The sequence below is a fragment of the Nilaparvata lugens genome, chromosome 11, assembly GCF_014356525.2.
Source record: "Nilaparvata lugens isolate BPH chromosome 11, ASM1435652v1, whole genome shotgun sequence".
Classification (NCBI taxonomy): domain Eukaryota; kingdom Metazoa; phylum Arthropoda; class Insecta; order Hemiptera; family Delphacidae; genus Nilaparvata; species Nilaparvata lugens.
The window spans coordinates 38,125,963-38,146,272 of record NC_052514.1 but is presented as its reverse complement, the minus strand read 5'-3'; the positions used below and the strand labels follow the sequence as shown (position 1 = coordinate 38,146,272).

Below are 20,310 nucleotides of genomic sequence, written 5' to 3'. Positions count from 1 at the left end.
GATCCTTCTATTTCATTTATTGTATATTACTCTTGATTCACGACAAATAAGCCATCTCATTTTATTTATACTCCATTTCAATTTAACGTTGTGAATAATTTTGTTTCGATCTGGCACCTGCTGAAAAACCCACGGGTTTAGCAGGACCCAAAAATGTAAAATAATGTTTTTCTAATACAAATGATTGATTGATTCAGGTACTGATCTGCTAACCAATAATGATTGCAATATCAAAGCATGCTTGCCAACAAAAGTTCCTCTACATTCTTCTCTTCCAAATTGTTACTGAGTAATAACTCACGGTACGTATTCTCATTCAATTTTTCCTCAATGTCGCTTTTATAATAACGCTCAAACAACTCAAAAAATCAAGCCAGATGACTCTCCATTGTTACAGTTGATGTAAGAAATCATTCATAACTTTCACATCAAATTCGGTGACAAACGATAAAAATTTCACTACCAGGCAACCGGTTGAATCTGGGTGAATCCCAATGAAGACATACTTGGGACACTATGCACAAGATGAGCTGTTTGTGGAGAACACTATGGAGAGTTGTATATCTATACATACTGTATCCATAGATATATTCTATACGACCTGCAATAACCAGGACCTCTCAGACAGCATTGAGGATTCCCCTATATGTCAGCTGCAAGTTTTAGTTGTTTCATCCAGATGCTGTAAGGATATGTGAATTGGTACAGCTTGAGAAGTGTCACAACTCTAGTGAGGTCCACGTTATAATGGCAGTATGTGATTGATGTTGCTATCCTTGTCTATCGTTGGACAAAGCAGATAGTGTTATCCTTCTCCAGCTCCATAACTTTGCCATATCGTTTTTCAACAATGTAGGAGTGTAATTGATTGACAGAGACTTCAAAATCAGTTGAAAAATTTATTATTCAATAGTTGAAAAACATATTTTCTTGACGGATTAATGTAATTGTTCGTTTTAAACAAGAATAAACAGTTAATATTACATCAGATGTACCGGTATCAGCTATACTCTATAAAAGGCAGTGGCAAGGCAGAGAATCGGCTTGGAAACGCTGTTCTCCTATTTTTCTCCACTGCCATTAAAACGTGGACCTCACTATAGGTCTAGAGTTTTAGTTGCTCTATCAAACACAAAACTCAACAGACTGCTCTGGGAAAATGCGGATTCATCTCTCTCATGATGATTGAGGAAAATAAGAGTAAAGAAAATGATAAAGAATTGAAAATAATCGTCTTCATGTTTTCCTTCGAGCTTTCCATGTTGTATTCTTACTACTTTTGCTCACTTTTTTCCTTTTAATCACAATTCTTCCTCTTGTTGTTGTTCTAATAAAATGTTGTTTTTCATTATTCTGTTCTCTATTTTCTCCGATCACTAGAGTTTTCTATCTCCTTACAGCTTTTTGTATCTCCTCCACTTTAAACTTTTCCTCCTCCTTGCGAAACTGACAGGAAGTCCACCTCACCCTTGAGAAATAGACTTTGTGACCTCCTTTCGTGCATGAAGTAAGTAGGTGGAGCAGTTTATTCAAAAGAACACATAGTCCAGATATTTTATCTGTAGTACAGCTGTTTCGACAATTTTTGAAAAATCATCAAATTTCACAATCTACACAAAGGGAAATGTACTCTAAAAACAATATAACTATAATAGTATGATCGTGGTTTTGAATATGCAGCTGCAAATCTTCATTATGTTATCCCCCTAAATTTTTCTCGTTTAGAAATGAGGCTTACAGTTCAATGAGCAAATAAAGTTGTGTGGGTGTACCACGCCAGATATTTGCTGTCTTCACGAGAATAGAGAACGATAGGTTGGGAACTATAAGAAGGAAATATGTCCCTTTAATCCTCCTCCATGTCTTCTTTTTCTTCTCTTTGTCATCATCTTCACTCCTTCCTCTTTTTTTCTTTCATCTTCCTTTTCCTTCTTTTCTAGTTCTTTCTTCCATTTTCACAAGGATTATTCATTAAAGATATAGGAGCAAAAAGAAACTCACCCCTCTCGAAAGAAAAGCTTCAAGAAGGAAAGCATCACCATCCTCTACCTCCTCCTCCTCCTGATCCTTCTTCCTCACCTCTTTCTCCTCCACCTCATTCTGATCCTGAGCATCATCATCATCTTCATCATCTCCTCCTCCTCCTTCTCCTCCTCCTCCTCCTACTCCTCCTCCCGCTACTCTTGCTTCTTCTCCTTCTCTTCCTCCTCCTCATCATCCTCATCCTCATCATCATCATCATCATCATCATCATCCTCCTTCTCCTCTTTCTCCTCCTCATCCTTCTATTCCTCCTCCTTATCATCCTTCTCCTCCTCCTTATTCTCCTTCCCCTTATCATTCCATTCCTTCTCCTTATCATCCTTCTCCTCCTCATTCTATTCCTCCTCCTTTTCATCCTTCTCCTCCTCCTTCCATTCCTCCTTCTTATCATCCTTCACAAATGTTTCCAATCATCATTATCATCATCATAATCATCCTACTCCATCCTTCTCATCACCCTCCTCCTCCTGATGCTTTTCCATTTATCTTCTCCTCCTCCCCAACCCTTCCTCCTCCCCCTCCTCATCACCATCATTACACATACGATCGTAAATGCGTGGCAATATCTAAACAGCTACTTATAACCTTTCTGACTGCATATTATTTACAGGCTGATTTGACCTGCTCACACCACAAGTTCACAACATCATGTCACCTTTTGATATCCTCCTCCTCCACTCCTCCTCCTCCTCTCCTCCTCCTCCTCTCCTCATTCTCCTCACTTCATATCATGATTCTTCTATCTCTTCTTCTTCCTCCTCCTTCTGATCCTTCCCCTCCCACTCCTCCTCCTCCTGCTCCTCATTCTTCTCAACTTCTCATTTTCCTTCTTCTATCTCTTCTTCTTCTCCCTCCTCCTCCTTCTCTCGATCTTCATGCCCCCGCTGCAAACTGCCTTCTAAACCGATATAGCACCCCTTAAAAGAAGACAACTATATAAAGAATTTGTGGGGCAGTGTTATGATACATTTGGATACGCTCTCATACCATCGACATCATGGGATCCACTGTGAGTAGATTTTTATGCAGTATACACCAATAAATTTGAATTGTTATAATATTGGTCAGTTTTTTCAATGACAGGATCATTTTGCAGTATTTTCCAATAACTTTATTTTTTTTTAATATTGGTCGGATTTTTTTAAGGTTGGTTTATTTCTGACGTTTCTTCTCCATTGTGATCATATTGCAGTAGACTTTTATGCAGTATTTTCCAATAACTTCGAATTTTTTTTCAATATTGGTCAGATTTTTTCATAGTAGGATTATTTCTGGCGCTTCTTTTTCATTGTGATCGTACAGTACTGCAGGTCGTTGGATTCCATTCATGATTCATTCAATATTATTTGGAGTACTCTATTAAAACGAGCTGGTTTATTTTGAACATTTTTTTAATGATGATCATACTACATTTGATTGGAGCACAATCTCTTGTAGTGAATGAAAAAGACTAAGAAATTGTCAAAAAACCACTGACCAATGAAAAATCTGTTCATCAGAGATTGACAATGGTGTAATAACCGAAACCGGTCTTTCTAAGTATCAATACATCTGTGGTTTTTTGACAATTTCTTAGTATTTTTCATTCAATATGAATAATTACCACAATATCAACTTCTCAACTACACAAAAATTCCTTGTAGGCCTAATTCATTCAAAAGAAGTTAGAATCCTAGGTTGTTTCTGAGATTCTTCATTAATAATAATAATAATAATGATAATAAACGCTATTGCCAAAAACAATGCATACAAAATAATACTCAATCATCTAGAGCATGAACTAATAATAATAAAATACAAGTATGAATATTATATACATTTAATTCTCTTGACAATAAATACTCTCATGCAAGGGAAGCTTCCCTGTACGCATGGAGGAGTTGCTGCAGACTCTAGAAACTCTCTATGAATTCCAAAACATAAACGTGATTTTTTCAACATTTTCTTCTGGTCATCATACATCATTCATTCAATTGGAGCACAATTTTTTGTAGTCTATTGAAAAGTAGTGAATTTTCAACTTGTTTTTTGAGATTCATAATTTCACACCAGTCTCATTTTAAGTTGTGTTTTCTGCTACTTCAAGCAATGGTTTGATGAATTGAAAAACACAGTTCAAATTTGTCACATCCACATTCATCGGACAATAATAGAATGCACAATTAAATCATAATTCACTCTTAAAAACTGTTATTTGTTTTTGTTGTTGAAACCAACACATCTTCAGCTGATCTCCTCCTCCTCCTTCTATTCCTCCTCCTTATCATCCTTCTCCTCCTCCTTATTCTCCTCCCCTTATCATTCCATTCCTTCTCCTTATCATCCTTCTCCTCCTCATTCTATTCCTCCTCCTTTTCATCCTTCTCCTCCTCCTTCCATTCCTCCTTCCTATCATCCTTCCAAATGTTTCCAATCATCATTATCATCATCATAATCATCCTACTCCATCACCCTCCTCCTCCTGATGCTTTTCCATTCATCTTCTCCTCCTCCCCAACCCTTCCTTCTCCCTCTCCTCATCACCATCATTACACATACGATCGTAAATGCGTGGCAATATCTAAACAGCTACTTATAACCTTTCTGACTGCATATTATTTACAGGCTGATTTGACCTGCTCAAACCACAAGTTCACAACATCATGTCACCTTTTGATATCCTCCTCCTTCCTCCTTCTCCTCCTCCCCACTCCTCCTCCACTCCTCATCCTCCTCACCTTCACATCATTTATCTCTTCTTCTTCCTCCTCCTTCTAATCCTTCCCCTCTCACTCCTCCTCCTCTTGCTCCTCATTATTCTCAACTTCTCATTTTCCTTCTTCTATCTCTTCTTCTTCTTCTCCCTCCTCCTCCTTCTCTCGATCTTCATGCCCCCGCTGCAAACTGCCTTCTAAACCAATATAGCACCCCTTAAAAGAAGACAACTATATAAAGAATTTGTGGGGCAGTGTGATGATACATTTTGGATACGCTCTCATACCATCGACATCATGGGATACACTGTGAGTAGAATTTTATGAAGTATTTACGAATAATTTTGAATTTTTTAAATATTGGTCAGATTTTTCAAATGGCAGGATTATTTTGCAGTATTTTCCAATAATTTTATTTCATTTTTTTCAATATTTGTCGGATTTTTTAATGGTTGAATTATTTCTGACGTTTCTTATACATTGTGATCATATTGCAGTGGACTTTTATGCAGTATTTTCCGATAACTTTGAATTTTTTCCAATATTGGTCAGATTTTCTCATGGTTGGATTATTTCTGACGTTTCTTATCCATTGTGATCGTATTGCAGTAGATTCTCATGCAGTAATTTCCAATAACTTTGAATTTTTTCCAATATTGGTCAGATTTTTCCATGGTAGGATTATTTCTGGCGTTTGGTATTCATTGTGATCGTAGGCCTGCAGGTCGTTGGATTCCATTCATGATTCATTCAATAGTATTTGGAGTACTCTATTAAAACAAGCTGGTTTATTTTGAACATGTTTTTTACTGATGATCATACTACATTTGATTGGAGCACAATTTCTTGTAGTGAATGAGAAAGACTAAGAAATTGTCAAAAAACCACTGACCAATGAAAAACTAATGGAAAAACTGTTTATCAGAGATTGACAATGGTGTAATAACCGAAGCCGGTCTTTCTAAGTATCAATCAATCTGTGGTTTTTTGACAATTTCTTAGTCATTTTCATTCAATATGAATAATTACCACAATATCTACTTCTCAACTACACAAAAAATTCCTTGTAGGCCTAATTCATTCAAAATAAGTTAGAATCCTAGGTTGTTTCTGAGATTCTCCATTAATAATAATAATGATAATAAACGCTATTGCCAAAAACAATGCATACAAAATAATACTCAATCATCTAGAGCATAAACTAATAATAATAAAATACAATTATGAATATTATATACATCTAATTCTCTTGACAATAAATACTCTCATGCAAGGGAAGCTTCCCTGTACGCATGGAGGAGTTGCAGCAGACCCTAGAAACTCTCTATGAATTCCAAAACATAAACGTGATTTTTTCAACATTTTCTTCTGGTCATCATACATCATTCATTCAATTGGAGCACAATTTTTTGTAGTCTATTGAAAAGTAGTTGAATTTTCAACTTGTTTTTTGAGATTCATAATTTCACACCAGTCTCATTTTAAGTTGTGTTTTCTGCTACTTCAAGCAATGGTTTGATGAATTGAAAAACACAGTTCAAATTTGTCACATCCACATTCATCGGACAATAATAGAATGCACAATTAAATCATAATTCACTCTCGAAAACTGCTATTTGTTTTTGTTGTTGAAACAAACACACATCTTCAGCTGAAGATGTGTTGGTTTCAACACGAGACTACAGTTCTGTTTCAATGTCTAATAAATAATGTAGATGAAACAAAATGAAACTGTATTTTCAAATTATGGAAGAACTCCTCGATATCAATTCTCATTCAACAAATTTCATCAATGCTTCGATACTTTCCAATATATTTTTTTGGAGTTCTATAGCTCCCATTGGTGGATGAACTTCAGATAATCTATTCAAAATGAGTTCAATTTTTTTTTGTCCTTCGATTATTAGTTTGTCGAAGTCAGTCTAACTTTAAGGGCCGGTTTCCGAGCTCTGGATTTAGCTAAGTTCTAGTCTTTGAACAGCTGGAGTCAGAAAATTGACTTTCCGTAACCGGGCTTAGTCGCCGTCCACGTTTAAATTCAATCTCTATAAACTAGAAAATTGAACAAATTGAATGAAAAAGACTGAGAAATTGTCAAAAACCACTGATTTATTGATAATTAGAAAGACTGGTTTCGGTTATTACACCATTGTCAATCTCTGATAAACTAAAAAACTTTTCTAGTTTTTAGTGGTTTTTGACAATTTCTCAGTCTTTTTCATTCAATATGAATAATTACCACAATATCATCTTCTCAACTACACAAAAAGGAAAAATGAACACGAAATAAAATGAAAGTTTTAGATATTTTGAATTATTTAGGAATGTTTCATTTTGTGAAGGAAAAACGTTTCCAATTATTGAAAATGAGAAAATAAAGATTAGCATGAAAACTGCGACTACGCCCCGTTTCGGAAAGTTAATTCTCTGACTAAAGCTGTTTAAAGTCTAGAACTCAGCTTAATCCCGAGCTTGGAAACCGGCCCTTAGGAGCATCAGATTCTTCAATGTTTTTGACGATATAGCAGTCAAAAGACTTTCTCATCTACATTATTTGTAATTTGTATCCAATACTATTATTAGAGTGAAGTGATGAAGTTTCTCAGACGGTTATATCCATCTGATTCCCACATATTGTACCAGAGTCAGTGCACAGTATAGTAAAAATATAATATAACTAGCCGTCAGGCTCGCTTCGCTCGCCATATCCGTTTAGCCAGGGGGCTCCACCCCCTGGACCACCGACTGGATCGTCCAAAAATGAGATCAGCAGGTTCGCTTCGCTCGCCTGCATTTTTCATTTGAGCATTTTTATCATATGTTAGAACAATCCAGTCGGGGGTCCAGACTAAACGTCTGGCTAAACGGATATGGCGAGCGAAGCGAGCATGACGGCTAGTAATATAATATTCCCAGGATTGAAGTAGCAGTGCCCAATCAATTATTCCGCGATAAATGCATTTAAATCTTCAACTTGGTGCCAACCTAACAAAGTCAACTCAACTTAATGCCAACCTGACAAAATTATTAATTTAGTAGCCAGTTAACAAATGTTACGAAAAGGTACTCTATCTAGATTATAGTTCTATAGTAACATATGATATGGAAATTTCAATTATAATTGAGAGATTGGGAGAAGAAGAATATACATGCTAAAAGACGAACTTTAAACCCTTAAAAACAACCCTTAGAGTTGAAATATTGCCAAAAGATTTCTTAGTGCGCCTCTAAATGGCCAACTGAACATACCTACCAAATTTGAACGTTTTTGGTCCGGTAGATTTTTAGTTCTGCGAGTGAGTGCCATTTCGCTTTTATATATATATAATATATATATATATATATATATATATATATAGATTCTCTGGAGTTCTAACGGTAGTAGCCTCAGTACCATAACTCAGTACTATATCATAACTCAGTAACTATGAAGGCATGAAGTTTAAAATTAGTTTGATAACTCAATGATGTTCTTCACTCTATATATTTCCTGAATATGATTTAAGAATTAAGATGAAAAATTATCATTATATTTTAATTTGAAGTCTTAAAAACAAATTCAAGTCTTATTATAAACACTAAATACTGGGGGCTCATGAAGCTATTTGAGTAGCTACGACTACGCCCCGTTTCGGAAAACCAATTTTCTGACTCCAGCTATTTTAAGTCTAGAACTGAGATTGACACACTGATAAGTGGGACAAACTATGAATGGGCATCATAATTAATAATAGAGAGAGATGAAAACAGCAAAAAAGGTAAAAATCGAGAAAAACTGACAGACAGTGAAAGAGATGAAAAGATTGAAGGATCAAGTGAATGAAAAGAGTCCTAGAGCCAACATAGAGAGAAATAAAACATTAATGGATGTGTGAGAGTGAGCGAGAAAACATCTGAAGATAGATGCGAATAAAAGAGAAAGAATTTCTATCTATAGATGTGTCAATCATTATTCAACATTTTTCAAGTATTGTTTACATTGGAGCCGGTTCAACAACTTCTATGCTTTCAACCTTTGAATATTTCAATATCAATCTTCCAGTATCAAACTTATTTGGTAATATTCATGATTTGAATATTCGCGTAATATATTTGATAATTTCATCATGGGACCTATAGCATCATATCACATCCCATCATCACAGATTCATGAATTAAATGTCTCTATAATGAGGTCCACGTTATAATGGCAGTGTTTGATTAGCAATGGTATTGCTATCCTTGCCTATCATACAACAAAGCAGATGGTGCTATCTCTTTCTCACTTTTGTTCTGTTGCCAGATCATCTTTCAACAATGTACAATTAATAATTAGTTAACAAAATATGTCATCCTAATTTTGAAAATTCATTATGAAATTATTGAAAAATATAATTAACTTACTTGGTTGATGAAATATAATTGATTCTTTTAAACGAGAATGAACAATTAATATCACATCAATAAACCTGTATCAGCTACCGTCTAAAGAACGCATTGACAAGACTGAAAATCGGCAACGTTGTTCTCCTAACTTTCTCCACTGCCATTATATCGTGGACCTCACTATAATACAGAGAACAGCTTTTATCAGAGTGGCATAGACAAATAGCAACAGTAGGTAACGATAAAGTACAATGAATTCATATTTTTTATTGGAATATATTTTCAATTTTTTGAAAAAATTGTGTTCGATTTGAATGTTCAATGAGGATCTAAATTATTGAATGGGATAGTTGGCTATGACATACATTTTTGGTGTACAATATACATATTACAGTTATTGTTAATATTAATTATTGAACAAGAATACAAATTATGCTGTAAATAAATTATTCTTTACAGCATTTAATTTGGATTCTCGTTTAATGATAATTCATTAGCATTTGAATTAATGCAATATCTCAGTAATTGTGTACAATTATTTTTGTCGGAATGAACACAGAAGAGGATCTATTAAGAGTCCAAGATCTTTGAATGAAAACTACGATTTATCTCTTGCAAATTGTGATGAAGTAAATATTCAAGAAATCACTAATAACTTATACTATCTCAAATAGGAATAGAGAGTTTTGGGCATGGATTTGCAGCTCATGTCAGGAGTTCAAATGAGCCTTTTGAACTATCCCCAACTTAAGCTCATCATAAATTCTTCATTCACGTAAAAACTCCGATACTATAACTACAACTGATTCTTATTAACCTCAATAGAAATACTAAAAATGTATTCTCAACTTCCAGATCGTCTCCACTACAAGGATATATCTTAAGAACGTGACAGGTGATAAATAGTGTTTTCATGTATCTATGATATACGATCTATCTGGAATTTATAGTATTTTGCTAACTAAGCTTTATATCAAAAGACCAGGAATTATGTAAACTGCATAGATATCCAATCTGTGTTGTAGAACAGGATGAGTTTCATGATATTAGGGTTATGTAAGTTTTAGAAACATGTCATAAAAACATTTCAAGCTGCTCACTGATAAATGATGAACAATTATTTTTCTATTCATTTATCTTACATATTTATCATTTCTACAAGAAATGACTCTCCACAATAATTCAGATTCATTCCTTATCATTCCTTATTTCCGGGAGCTCGTAAATCTAATGAAGTGTTGTTTCTTTATTATTATTTTCTCTATCATTTGCTTGGAAACAAATTCGCAGATGTATTGCTTAGGTATTTATCTGAAGACTTCTATAGTAGAATAGAAAAATAACAACTACTTCTGTAGAAAAATAACTACTAAAAAAATTGAAGTTTTAAAAGCATTAGTTTGTGTCGTCGTATTTTGAATTTCTCTAGGACTTTGAGATACAATTTTTCTCTAGGAGTTTAACATAATTTTTTTTATTTTACTGACCTGTGTGTTTTTGTTTTTCTTATTGATTCTGATTGTTAATATTGTGATTTCGTATAAATAAAATTTGAATTTGAATGCATATAAAAGTAATAATATTCAATTTGAATGTTTTATTCATCGCATGCTGGATTCTATCTCTATGATTCTTTATTGATCCATACAATAAGTACATTATGAAAATGATAAGGAGAGGAAAAATAAGGTAACCTTGTGCTGTTCCTCTCTCAAAGTTAGATAAGAGTACACATAGCCCAAAAGAGGTTGAGTACCGGTTGCACAAAAGCCGGTTAAATTTTAACCGTGGCTCAGAGCCGTCTTTTTAAAAAAGTCTTCTCCGATTGGTTCTCGTGGAATGAATCACGTTTAAAATTTAACCTGCTTTTGTGCAACGGGGCCTAAGTCTTGTGGTTGTTCACTTCACAAAGTTTTTAGACCTTAATTATTCGCACAAAGTAGATTTATAGATTAAAATTCTTCAGAACCAAACGTAGAAGAAATATTTCATATAATTATCACTGAAATATGAAATATTCACATATCTCCAATGCATGAGGTCCTGACACACATAAAAATTTGATGTTTCTCTCATTTGGAATGGTTATATTATTTGTGCTGTTACAAATTCGAGAGCATTAAGATGCATTAAAGCTTTTTCTCAGAAAGCCAGTAGTTGATCGAAAAAAGTTTTAAAACTTCTGAAGGAACAAATAATAATTTCAGTCGTTTCATTCAATAAAAACAATTGATTCAAATCAAATCAAAGCTCATTCATCAAAAACAATTACAATACAAATTTGAATACTATGAAATTCAATACAAGTAAAATAATACAAGTGAAGCTTCATGGATAGATAATTTGATGAATAAATATTTATTTGGTTACATTTAACAATACAGAAATCAAATATAATGATTGGAAAAGGATCAACAGGCCTAGCCCAAAACTGTTCCCTTTCCAAATTTTGATAGTAGTAAGCCAATGTCTGAAAGATAGGTTATGTTGCTTCACTTTGAATCAAATTCCGAGTCCAGAAATATACAAACTGGAATTTAGAATTTAATTAGATTGAATGAGAAAAAAATAAGAATATTGCACCAAACTGTAATTCAAAACTTTTGAACATTGAATAATTTCGAAATTCAAAAACCAGAGAACAGAACTAAACTCACTCCAAAAATCACAGCTGAGTTATGCTGAATATACACCCCAATTAATGATAATATGAGTTGGGGTATAAGTTACTAGTAGTTCTGTGAACAGTAGACCTCACGTAGTATTCTCATCCACAAGTACCTGATTGAAACTATAGACCTTATGGAAATACAGCAATAGACTGGCTTTTCCACACATCTGTGTAATCACTTGTCAGCTGATTTATGGTGAATAAATCTATAGTCTGATTTTTACTCTAATATTGGCCTATGAAGGAGGCTCCTTTTTCCTTTAATATTATCCTTGAAATGCAAAATTTCAAAAACCTTGTATATACGTCGACGCGCAATTAAAAAAGGAACATACCTGTCATATTTCATGAAAATCTATTATCGCGTTTCGCCGTGAATGCGCAACATATAAATATTTAAACCTTTAAACATTCAAACATTTATTAAACATTCAAACATTTAAACATTCAAACATTTAAACAATCAAACATTTAAACATTAAGAGTAATGCCAAACCGTCGACTTGAATCTTAGACCTCACTTCGCTCGGTCAATTAGTAGCTTTGTTTATTGATTATTAATTCATTAATTTTGTTCAATTATTTCAGAGTGCAGTACTAACCAGCCTAGCCCTTCTGCTAGCTTCAGTCTCCGCCCTTCCACAGTTTCCGCAGCCCACCCTGAGGCCCTTTGTACCTCGTTACACCGGATCACCCTTCGGCAGTCCGACACCGTTCGGTAGTCCGACTCCCTCGCCTTTCGGTAGTCCGTCTCCTTCACCGTTCGGTAGTCCGACCCCTGTGCCCTACGTCAGTAGCCCGGCACCCCCTACATACGTCTCATCCCCTGCGCCTCCTATCTACAAGCCAATCGGTGGTCCCCTCGTCAAAGAAGGCCCTGGATACAACTATGCCATCCTGAAACAGGCGCAGGAGGTGAATTTCGACGGAACTTTCAATTATGAGTAAGTAAAAACCTAATTATAACCTAACACTTCAAAATGAGAAATATATGGGATTGGTATTTTTCAAATGATAATATTCTGTATAACGATAATGGCCCATATGTATAAAACCAGAGAAAATGCTCATGAGCAAGAGCATAGGGTATAAGGTTTTGCTCATGAGCAAAAGGAAGAAGCAAAAGCATTCGCTCATTCTTATATGAATAAGCTTCACCTCATACTCTTACCTTATGCTCCTGAACTCTGTAGCAAATGCTCACGTATTTTAAAGATTTTTCATCAGCTGATTCGCTTTTGTAGCCTTACTTTGTTTTTATAGCTCACGGAAGTGCTAAATATGCAAGTAGGGGGCACCGCTTGTGTTTGCGTCGTCTGCTCTGTTTTCTATTTATGAATAGAGTTTTAGGTTTAGTTGAGTTTAGAATTTTGAGATAATAGCGTGAAAAAATGTCATCCCTATAATAATCTTCAGCATATTCTTATAATATCAATAGCCAGCCTTCTTATAATCGTCTACACTCTCATCTTCTTAAATGCCTATTTCCTATTTCGTGATGGCTATCTTGATATCAGGTATCTTTTGTATTTATTCTTTTGTAGGGATAATGGTGATATATATCATGGTTGAATCTAGAAAGAGTTTTATAGTTCTCAACTATTGGTTGTGATCGTATCTGGTATAGTTTCCTCTTCCTCATACGAATTAGTTGAGCCATTTTACTATTAGCAAAAGGTGATAAGCTGCTCTAGACTGGACTCACCTCTTCTGAAGCATTTGCTTCAAAAGTTGAGCAAATGCTCTAGTTTTATTCATACAGTTTTGAGTATAAGCTTTTACTCTTCAGCAAATGCTCAACTATTTTTTTATGAGCATGAGCAAAAGGTTTTGCTCACGTTTATTCATAGAAAATGAAGAAAATGCTCCATATTTTAGAAGTATGAGCAAATGCTCAACACTTTATTCATATGGCCCAATGAATGCACATGGTTAAATATTGTTACAATCACTTCGCAAGACTTGAAGACTTGAAACTGGAATACTTGAAAACTTCTATGATATATGCTTATTCTTTTTTTCAGGCCCAGTTCAGGAATAGAACACACAAACAACAACATATAGACCAACTAATGAATCAAACGTACATATAGGGTTTATCATATTCAACATAAATACGTCTTGTCAGGTTTTCTTCATTTTGATAGGTCGAATGCCAAGCTCTCCCACAGTCCCCTCCAGCCAAGATAATGGCACTTCTATGATTGCTTACATCAACAACATGAATAATATAAGAATGTGAATTGTTCATAAAATTCTACAATATGATGCATTATTGAATGAAAACTAGAATTTAATGACCAGCAACCAATCATTAGTTCTGGTTATACTGATAACAATATACCTGTGCAGCTTACTTGAATCCTAGCATTTGACTTAAGCTGGGTTTACACCAAAGTTATTAACAAAATGTTAATAACTTAAACCTTATAGATTCTATTAGATTGAACGGAACTTGACAAACACATATGTTTATCATGTGTATGATGAGTTATGTTCAATCTAATAGAATCTACCAGGATCAAGTTATTAAATTAATTTTGACTTTGATATTTTAACTTTGGTGTAAACAGAACTTGAGAATTAGCAATTATTGTAGTTTTTATTCAATCGTCCTATTATTCTATGAATTCTAGCAATTTTGACAAATGATCACCAATTGCTAGCTTCTTTCAATTGACTTATTATTTCATTTTCACTAGCCTTACCTAGTTTTACCGAATTTCATTTTAAACTCGATTGAATCCATATCGAGTCTCGTTTGTTTTAATGTGATTGATTTTGAATTTAAGCCACCAGCTGATTGAATTCGGTTTAAGCTTTGACTGTGCAAACGGCCCTAAATGTGCAAGTGCTGAGACAAGTTTTTTACTTCCCTTGCCCTATTACCATAGGTAAGGAAAGTATAATTTCTTTCCGAAAAAAATTAAAGTACCCCAATTTCTAAATTTCTATACGTTTCAAGGTCCCCTGAGTCCGAAAAGTGGTTTTTGGGTATTGGTCTGTATGTGTTGTGTGTGTGTGTGTGTGTGTGTGTGTGTGTATGAGTGTATGTGTGTCTGTGTACACGATATCTCATCTCCCAATTAACGGAATGACTTGAAATTTGGAACTTAAGGTCCTTACACTATAAGGATCCGACACGAACAATTTCGATCAAATGCAATTCAAGATGGCGGCTAAAATGGCGAAAATGTTGTCAAAAAAAGGGTTTTTCGTGATTTTCTCGGAAACGGCTCCAACGATTTAGATCAAATTCATACCTAAAATAGACATCGATAAGCTCTATCAACTTCCACAAGTCCCATATCTGTAAAAATTTCATGAGCTCCGCCCCATCAATGCAGATAGATTCCCAATTATCAGGCTTCAGATTCAATTGGAACAAAAAAAATTAAGTGGAGTTCATTGAGCATGAAAATCTCTACAATTAATGTTCAGTAACATATTTACCTAAAATTGAAAATAAGCTTTAAATTCGAGAAAATGTGATTATCCAATTGCAAATTATTGTTGATTCTATCAAATCATTCACTATGAAGAGATAGCAGACCTCATGTGTGTCTCCAGGGTTATTGCCCTGTCACCAGCTGGCTCAAATCTTTGAATAGTAGACTTGAGATGCGCCGTAAGACTAGCGTCAGGTGATCATTTTCATAACGGCAAGGAAAGTTGTGTGAATGCGCCACACCAGATTTTTGACTGACACTTTCCGATGTTGAGGAGCACACATGCATCATCTCATCATTCATCTATTCTATTAATTGAAATATATATATATATATATATATATATATATATATATATATATATTACTAGTTCACTCATTATAATCTTCTCTCCCCTTATCTTTTATTTGCTGAGCATGTCATCCACATTAGCTTAAGGCTTGTGCGAGGGTAATAAGACGGCTTATGAGTGAGCGTACAGCTTCAGGTGAGTTAAGACTCACCGGGAAGCGATTTTCAAACTCATGAATGGTATTTAGAGGAGTAGCTCTTGAAATGATCGCCTCCACAACTGGAGTAGCAGGTGGCCGGATCTCTATCGATAGCTTATCAGATTGATTGTATGTATTATAGTATTAGTATTAGTACTGACAAGTTACCTATCAAATGGGATTATTCCCAAAATTGATGTAATGTAATGATTATTAAAAAAAAAAAACGATGAATCAGATGATATCGATTGATATCACGAAATCAATCATTTCCAGATTCTTATTGTCTTTTGTCCACAACCAATATTCAAAGTGTTCTCTACTCACAAAAGCCTATAACTTACAATAAAAGCATCATCGTTTTTGTGAATTTCCAGATACGAAACCGAGAACGGTATCCGGTCTATCGCATCGGGCGGTCTGAAGAATCCCGGTACACCGGACGAGGCTCAGGTCATCCAGGGCTCCTACTCGTACACGGCGCCCGACGGGACACCCATCCAGGTCACGTACTACGCTGACGAAACAGGCTTCCACGCCGAGGGCGCACATCTGCCAGTTCCGCCTCCCATTCCCGAGGCAATTGCTAGGAGCCTAGAGTACCTCAGATCGCTTCCCCCCTCCAGTGACGACGAGATCAAGAAGAAGAAGTAGTAGTTGATTGAATTGATATGGAGACTATCGATACATTTGATACATATCGAAGCATAGTATAATCGATATGAAGGATTATCAACATCGAAAAATGATCAATATGAACTGACTGTCTCTCTAGACTCAACAGTCAGATATGTACAATATTTACGTTAAAACACTAATCTATGATTACAAGTTAGTAGGCATGGTCACTTTTGATATATCGTGTCTTAATCCGGATTAAAATGAACGTTAGATTTTAACCAAGATAGATTAACTATTGTTTCAAACCCCGAATCAAACAAGTTATAATGAATGTCTACATATGTCTTCTGTATGTATATGATAAACTATTGTTTCAAACCCCGAATTGAACAAATTTTAATAAATATCTACCTGTCTTCTTACAGGTGTAGACATTAATCGAGGTTGAGTGGTAGAGAGGACTTAAAAGTCCTAACTCTGCCTTATAGAGATTTTTTTAATTTTCATTTTCATCAATACCTGTTCCGGATTCAAACATTCTCCCACCTTTTTCATGGTCTGCCTATACTTTTCCTCCCTTCTGGCTTGTAAGCAATGACAGCTTTGGGGATTCTTCCGTTTTCCATTCTCTCAAAATGTTCTCTCCACTGTTGTCTATTCTCGCCAACTCGTCGAGGTAAACAGAACACATTAAGCTCTCTACATATATCAATATTATAAAGCCTGTCTTTCCTAGAATGTGACCATGCATACAAGTAATTATAAATTATCGTTAGACGTAGATGGTTCGTATGACCCTCAATTTACTGGACTTTCAGGGATGTTCGCACACGGATAATTTTAACTGGATCTGAACAGCTGATGAATTCCAACAAATCCATACATTTTGAGTTCGAGATGTAAAGAGCAAAGTAAATGAGTAAATGAGCAATAGTATCGGTGAATGACGCTGAGAAATAGAAGTTCTTCATATTTCTGAGCTAGGATGCATGGTTGAAAAGATAAAAAATCTGAAACTTGAAATATGGGTCTTTGGGGGGGGGGGGGGTGAATAATTGAATTACAAAAAATTCAAAATTTTCAACATGTGATGTATGAAATAAGACCGCCTTCGAGCTCTGGAAAATATCCTACACTTTCGAGCTAGGATGCACAGCTAGAGAGATAAGAAATCTGGAACTTGAAATTTGTGACTTTGTTAGGGGGGATTATCGAATTCTAAATTTTTGAAATTTTGAACATGTGATATATGGAATAAGATCATCTTGGAGCGCTGAAGAATAAAGGTCCTCTAGACTTTTGAGCTCGGAAGCACAGTTTAAAAGATAAAAAGTCTGAAACTTGAATTTGGACTTTTGGAAAATTTTCAACATGTGATACATGAAATAATACCGCCTTGGAGAGCTGAGAAGAATGAGCCCAATTTGAACCTGATCTGATAAAGTATTGAAAAGTTAGGTTGAATTTTATGGTAAAATTTCCGAATAAAGGGCCGCCACCTTGAAACGGGAATGAATTTAAAAATTTTGAATACATACGTTTCTGCGCCTTGTTTCAAAATACTTGTATGCCGAATTTTATCCAAATCGGACCATAACTACACTTTGATATAATTTCTATGAAGAGATGTGAGAATTTTGAAAAATGAAAGAAAGGAGCAATCAATACGAAAAGATCGTGATAATCAGTTTTTATTGAATAACTTATAGCCCGATGATATGGAAAAGGAGTGATCAGCATAATATTCATAATCTTTTTGAGAGAAATGAGCAGGTCTAATAATTTTGACATGGAGAAAATAGATTCGAATCCCTCCGGTAGGCATTGGTGTCTCATTATAACTCACACGCACTTTCAATTACTCAAAACTAGCTGGAATGATTATAAAAAAGAATAAAATAGAAGTGAATAGACAATTCACTTGAATTAGGTTACTGCAATGAGGTTACTCTAATGAGGTTAATGATCATGGATCTTGATAATCATTTATTCAAACTATTCTCTTCATATAGAATATGTCCAGTCCATTGATGAGAAGTAATACTAGGCACTAACTCACTCATTTTCACAAATTTATGTTTCATCAATATCATTGATTTGGTACCTATTGCCTACAGTTTTGTAACTGGTGAATAACGAGGTTGAACCAACCAATAGGAGAGCGTTGTGGCGTGGACTTGTTTTCAACGCCTGGAGTGTACTCGCACCTGATTGGTCGACTTGAATGACGTCGTGAATCACTCAACTAACCAATACAATTGTAGAGGGGTACTGCTACTTTCTCACTCTCAGATTCTCTTATTAAAAATAGAACAATTAATTACTATCACTGAAAATAAATTATATTGGAATAGGAAAATATTATATAGGAAAGAGGAAAGAGTTATTATTAGCTTATTTTTTATTTATTCCTACACAAATAGGATTCTCTTTTTCCATTAGGGCTGCTCTTGAATATAAATCCAAGTACCCTTTCTAGAAACTGTTTAAAATTGTATACAATTTTTAAAAAGGGTTCTTAGATTTCTATTTTCATTTATAGATAGGATTCAAATGACAGAATAATCCCGGTAACCGATGCATATAATAAACGATAACTTTCGTCAGGCGGAAAGATTGAATTTGTAGTGATTGACAAGCAGTCATCTTATGAACTCCTCTCTAAACTGTATAATAGAGACTCTGTAGAGTAACCACTCTATTTGCAATGGAATTACTGTATGCATTAACATTGAGCCAGTACTTCAAAGCCACAGTATTTGAAAGATAAAAGTTTTAAAACATATTTTTGTTTGAAAGTGTATTGAAAGACTGCAGCCAAACTAAAGGAAGTTATAGCAAAGGTTTCACTGGACTAAATTGAATGCGTTTTGAAAAAAAGCAAACCTATTCTTTCACATTCTTTATTGACTGATTCATACAATAAGTACATCATAGAAAATGATGAGAAGGGAAAGATAAGGTAAACTTGTGCTATTCCTCTCCCAAATTTAGATAAGGTTACACTAGTCCGAAATAGGTTAAATCTTGTAGTTGGTTAAGATTTTTACGTTCAATTTCTTTTTTCAAATTTTTTCAATAACATTGCCTGGGAAACTGAGAGACTGAAGCTATTAAAAATATGTTTGATAGAGACGATTTAGAGAAATCATTCCATGATTGAAACACTCATCATGATATTGTTCACTTTCTGCTCAACCTTATTGGTTTAATCAGACATTACAGTAAATTTGAAGAACTACAAATGCTGAATTCACCAGAGAATCTGGGAGTTCTTACTAGCTTAAGACTCAAAAATATCTCCAGATTGGAGTACAAGGAATGGGTAAAGAAAGGAGACGGGGTTGCGCTACCTGTGCACAAGGCTATTGTTCCAAAAAGGTGCATCCTCTAACTCTCGACTAGCATACTTTATTGTCCTCTGATTCCGCTTCATTACCCTCATTAGTGGCCCCGTGTGCTTTCTTGAAGGCAATTCTAGCTGGTAGCTGATAGCACCAACTTTTACTGTTATCTCAAGCCGATAGTCCACTAGCTCTTTCCCGTAATGCTGTGAGACGCTCGTAGTCTCTCATATTGTGCCGTTCATACACTCTCACCAAACAAAACAGTAAAAATCGACGATAATCGATAGTAAATCGGTTTGAGATAACAGTAAAAGTTGCGACATAAACGCCCTATACCATGGGATATTTACTCACGCTATTGTTTCTCTATGGTACTACACTATAATCCTGAATCCTATAAACCAAATCCCACAGGCATTAACTATCTGCTGAAAGCATTTACTTTCTATATCTTTTCGGGCATAGTTATTGGAAGAAAATCAAATCTATGTGTGAACAAATGAGGCTGGTTAATTAGGAATTTCAGTATTAACAGTTTCATTTTCCACAAAATTCCATAAAATTTAGGAACGTTATCGCAGATATACTATGATTGTCATTCTTGAGAAACATATTTTTTTGTGAAATTTC

General features: G+C 34.8%; 1 protein-coding gene across 2 annotated transcripts; it reads left to right on the top strand.

The window, feature by feature from the left end:
- The first annotated feature begins 2,971 nt into the window (after positions 1–2,971).
- LOC120353684 (endocuticle structural glycoprotein SgAbd-3-like) lies at positions 2,972–17,230 on the top strand. 2 transcript variants are annotated; one of them, XM_039438378.1, is made up of 3 exons: positions 2,972–3,052; positions 12,361–12,716; positions 16,090–17,230. In XM_039438378.1, exons 1-3 carry the CDS (start codon positions 3,041–3,043, stop codon positions 16,364–16,366), a joined length of 645 nt encoding a protein of 214 aa, XP_039294312.1. In that variant the 5' UTR covers positions 2,972–3,040; the 3' UTR covers positions 16,367–17,230. The 2 variants fall into 2 exon arrangements, with proteins under 2 accessions (XP_039294312.1, XP_039294313.1); XM_039438379.1 differs by lacking the exon at positions 2,972–3,052 and adding an exon at positions 4,981–5,045.
- Positions 17,231–20,310: the final 3,080 nt, after the last annotated feature.

Excerpts from the sequence above, each read along its gene's own strand:
- LOC120353684 (XM_039438378.1), top strand. Across the intron at positions 12,717-16,089 it reads GACGGAACTTTCAATTATGA|ATACGAAACCGAGAACGGTA; the intron begins GTAAGTAAAAAC and ends GTGAATTTCCAG.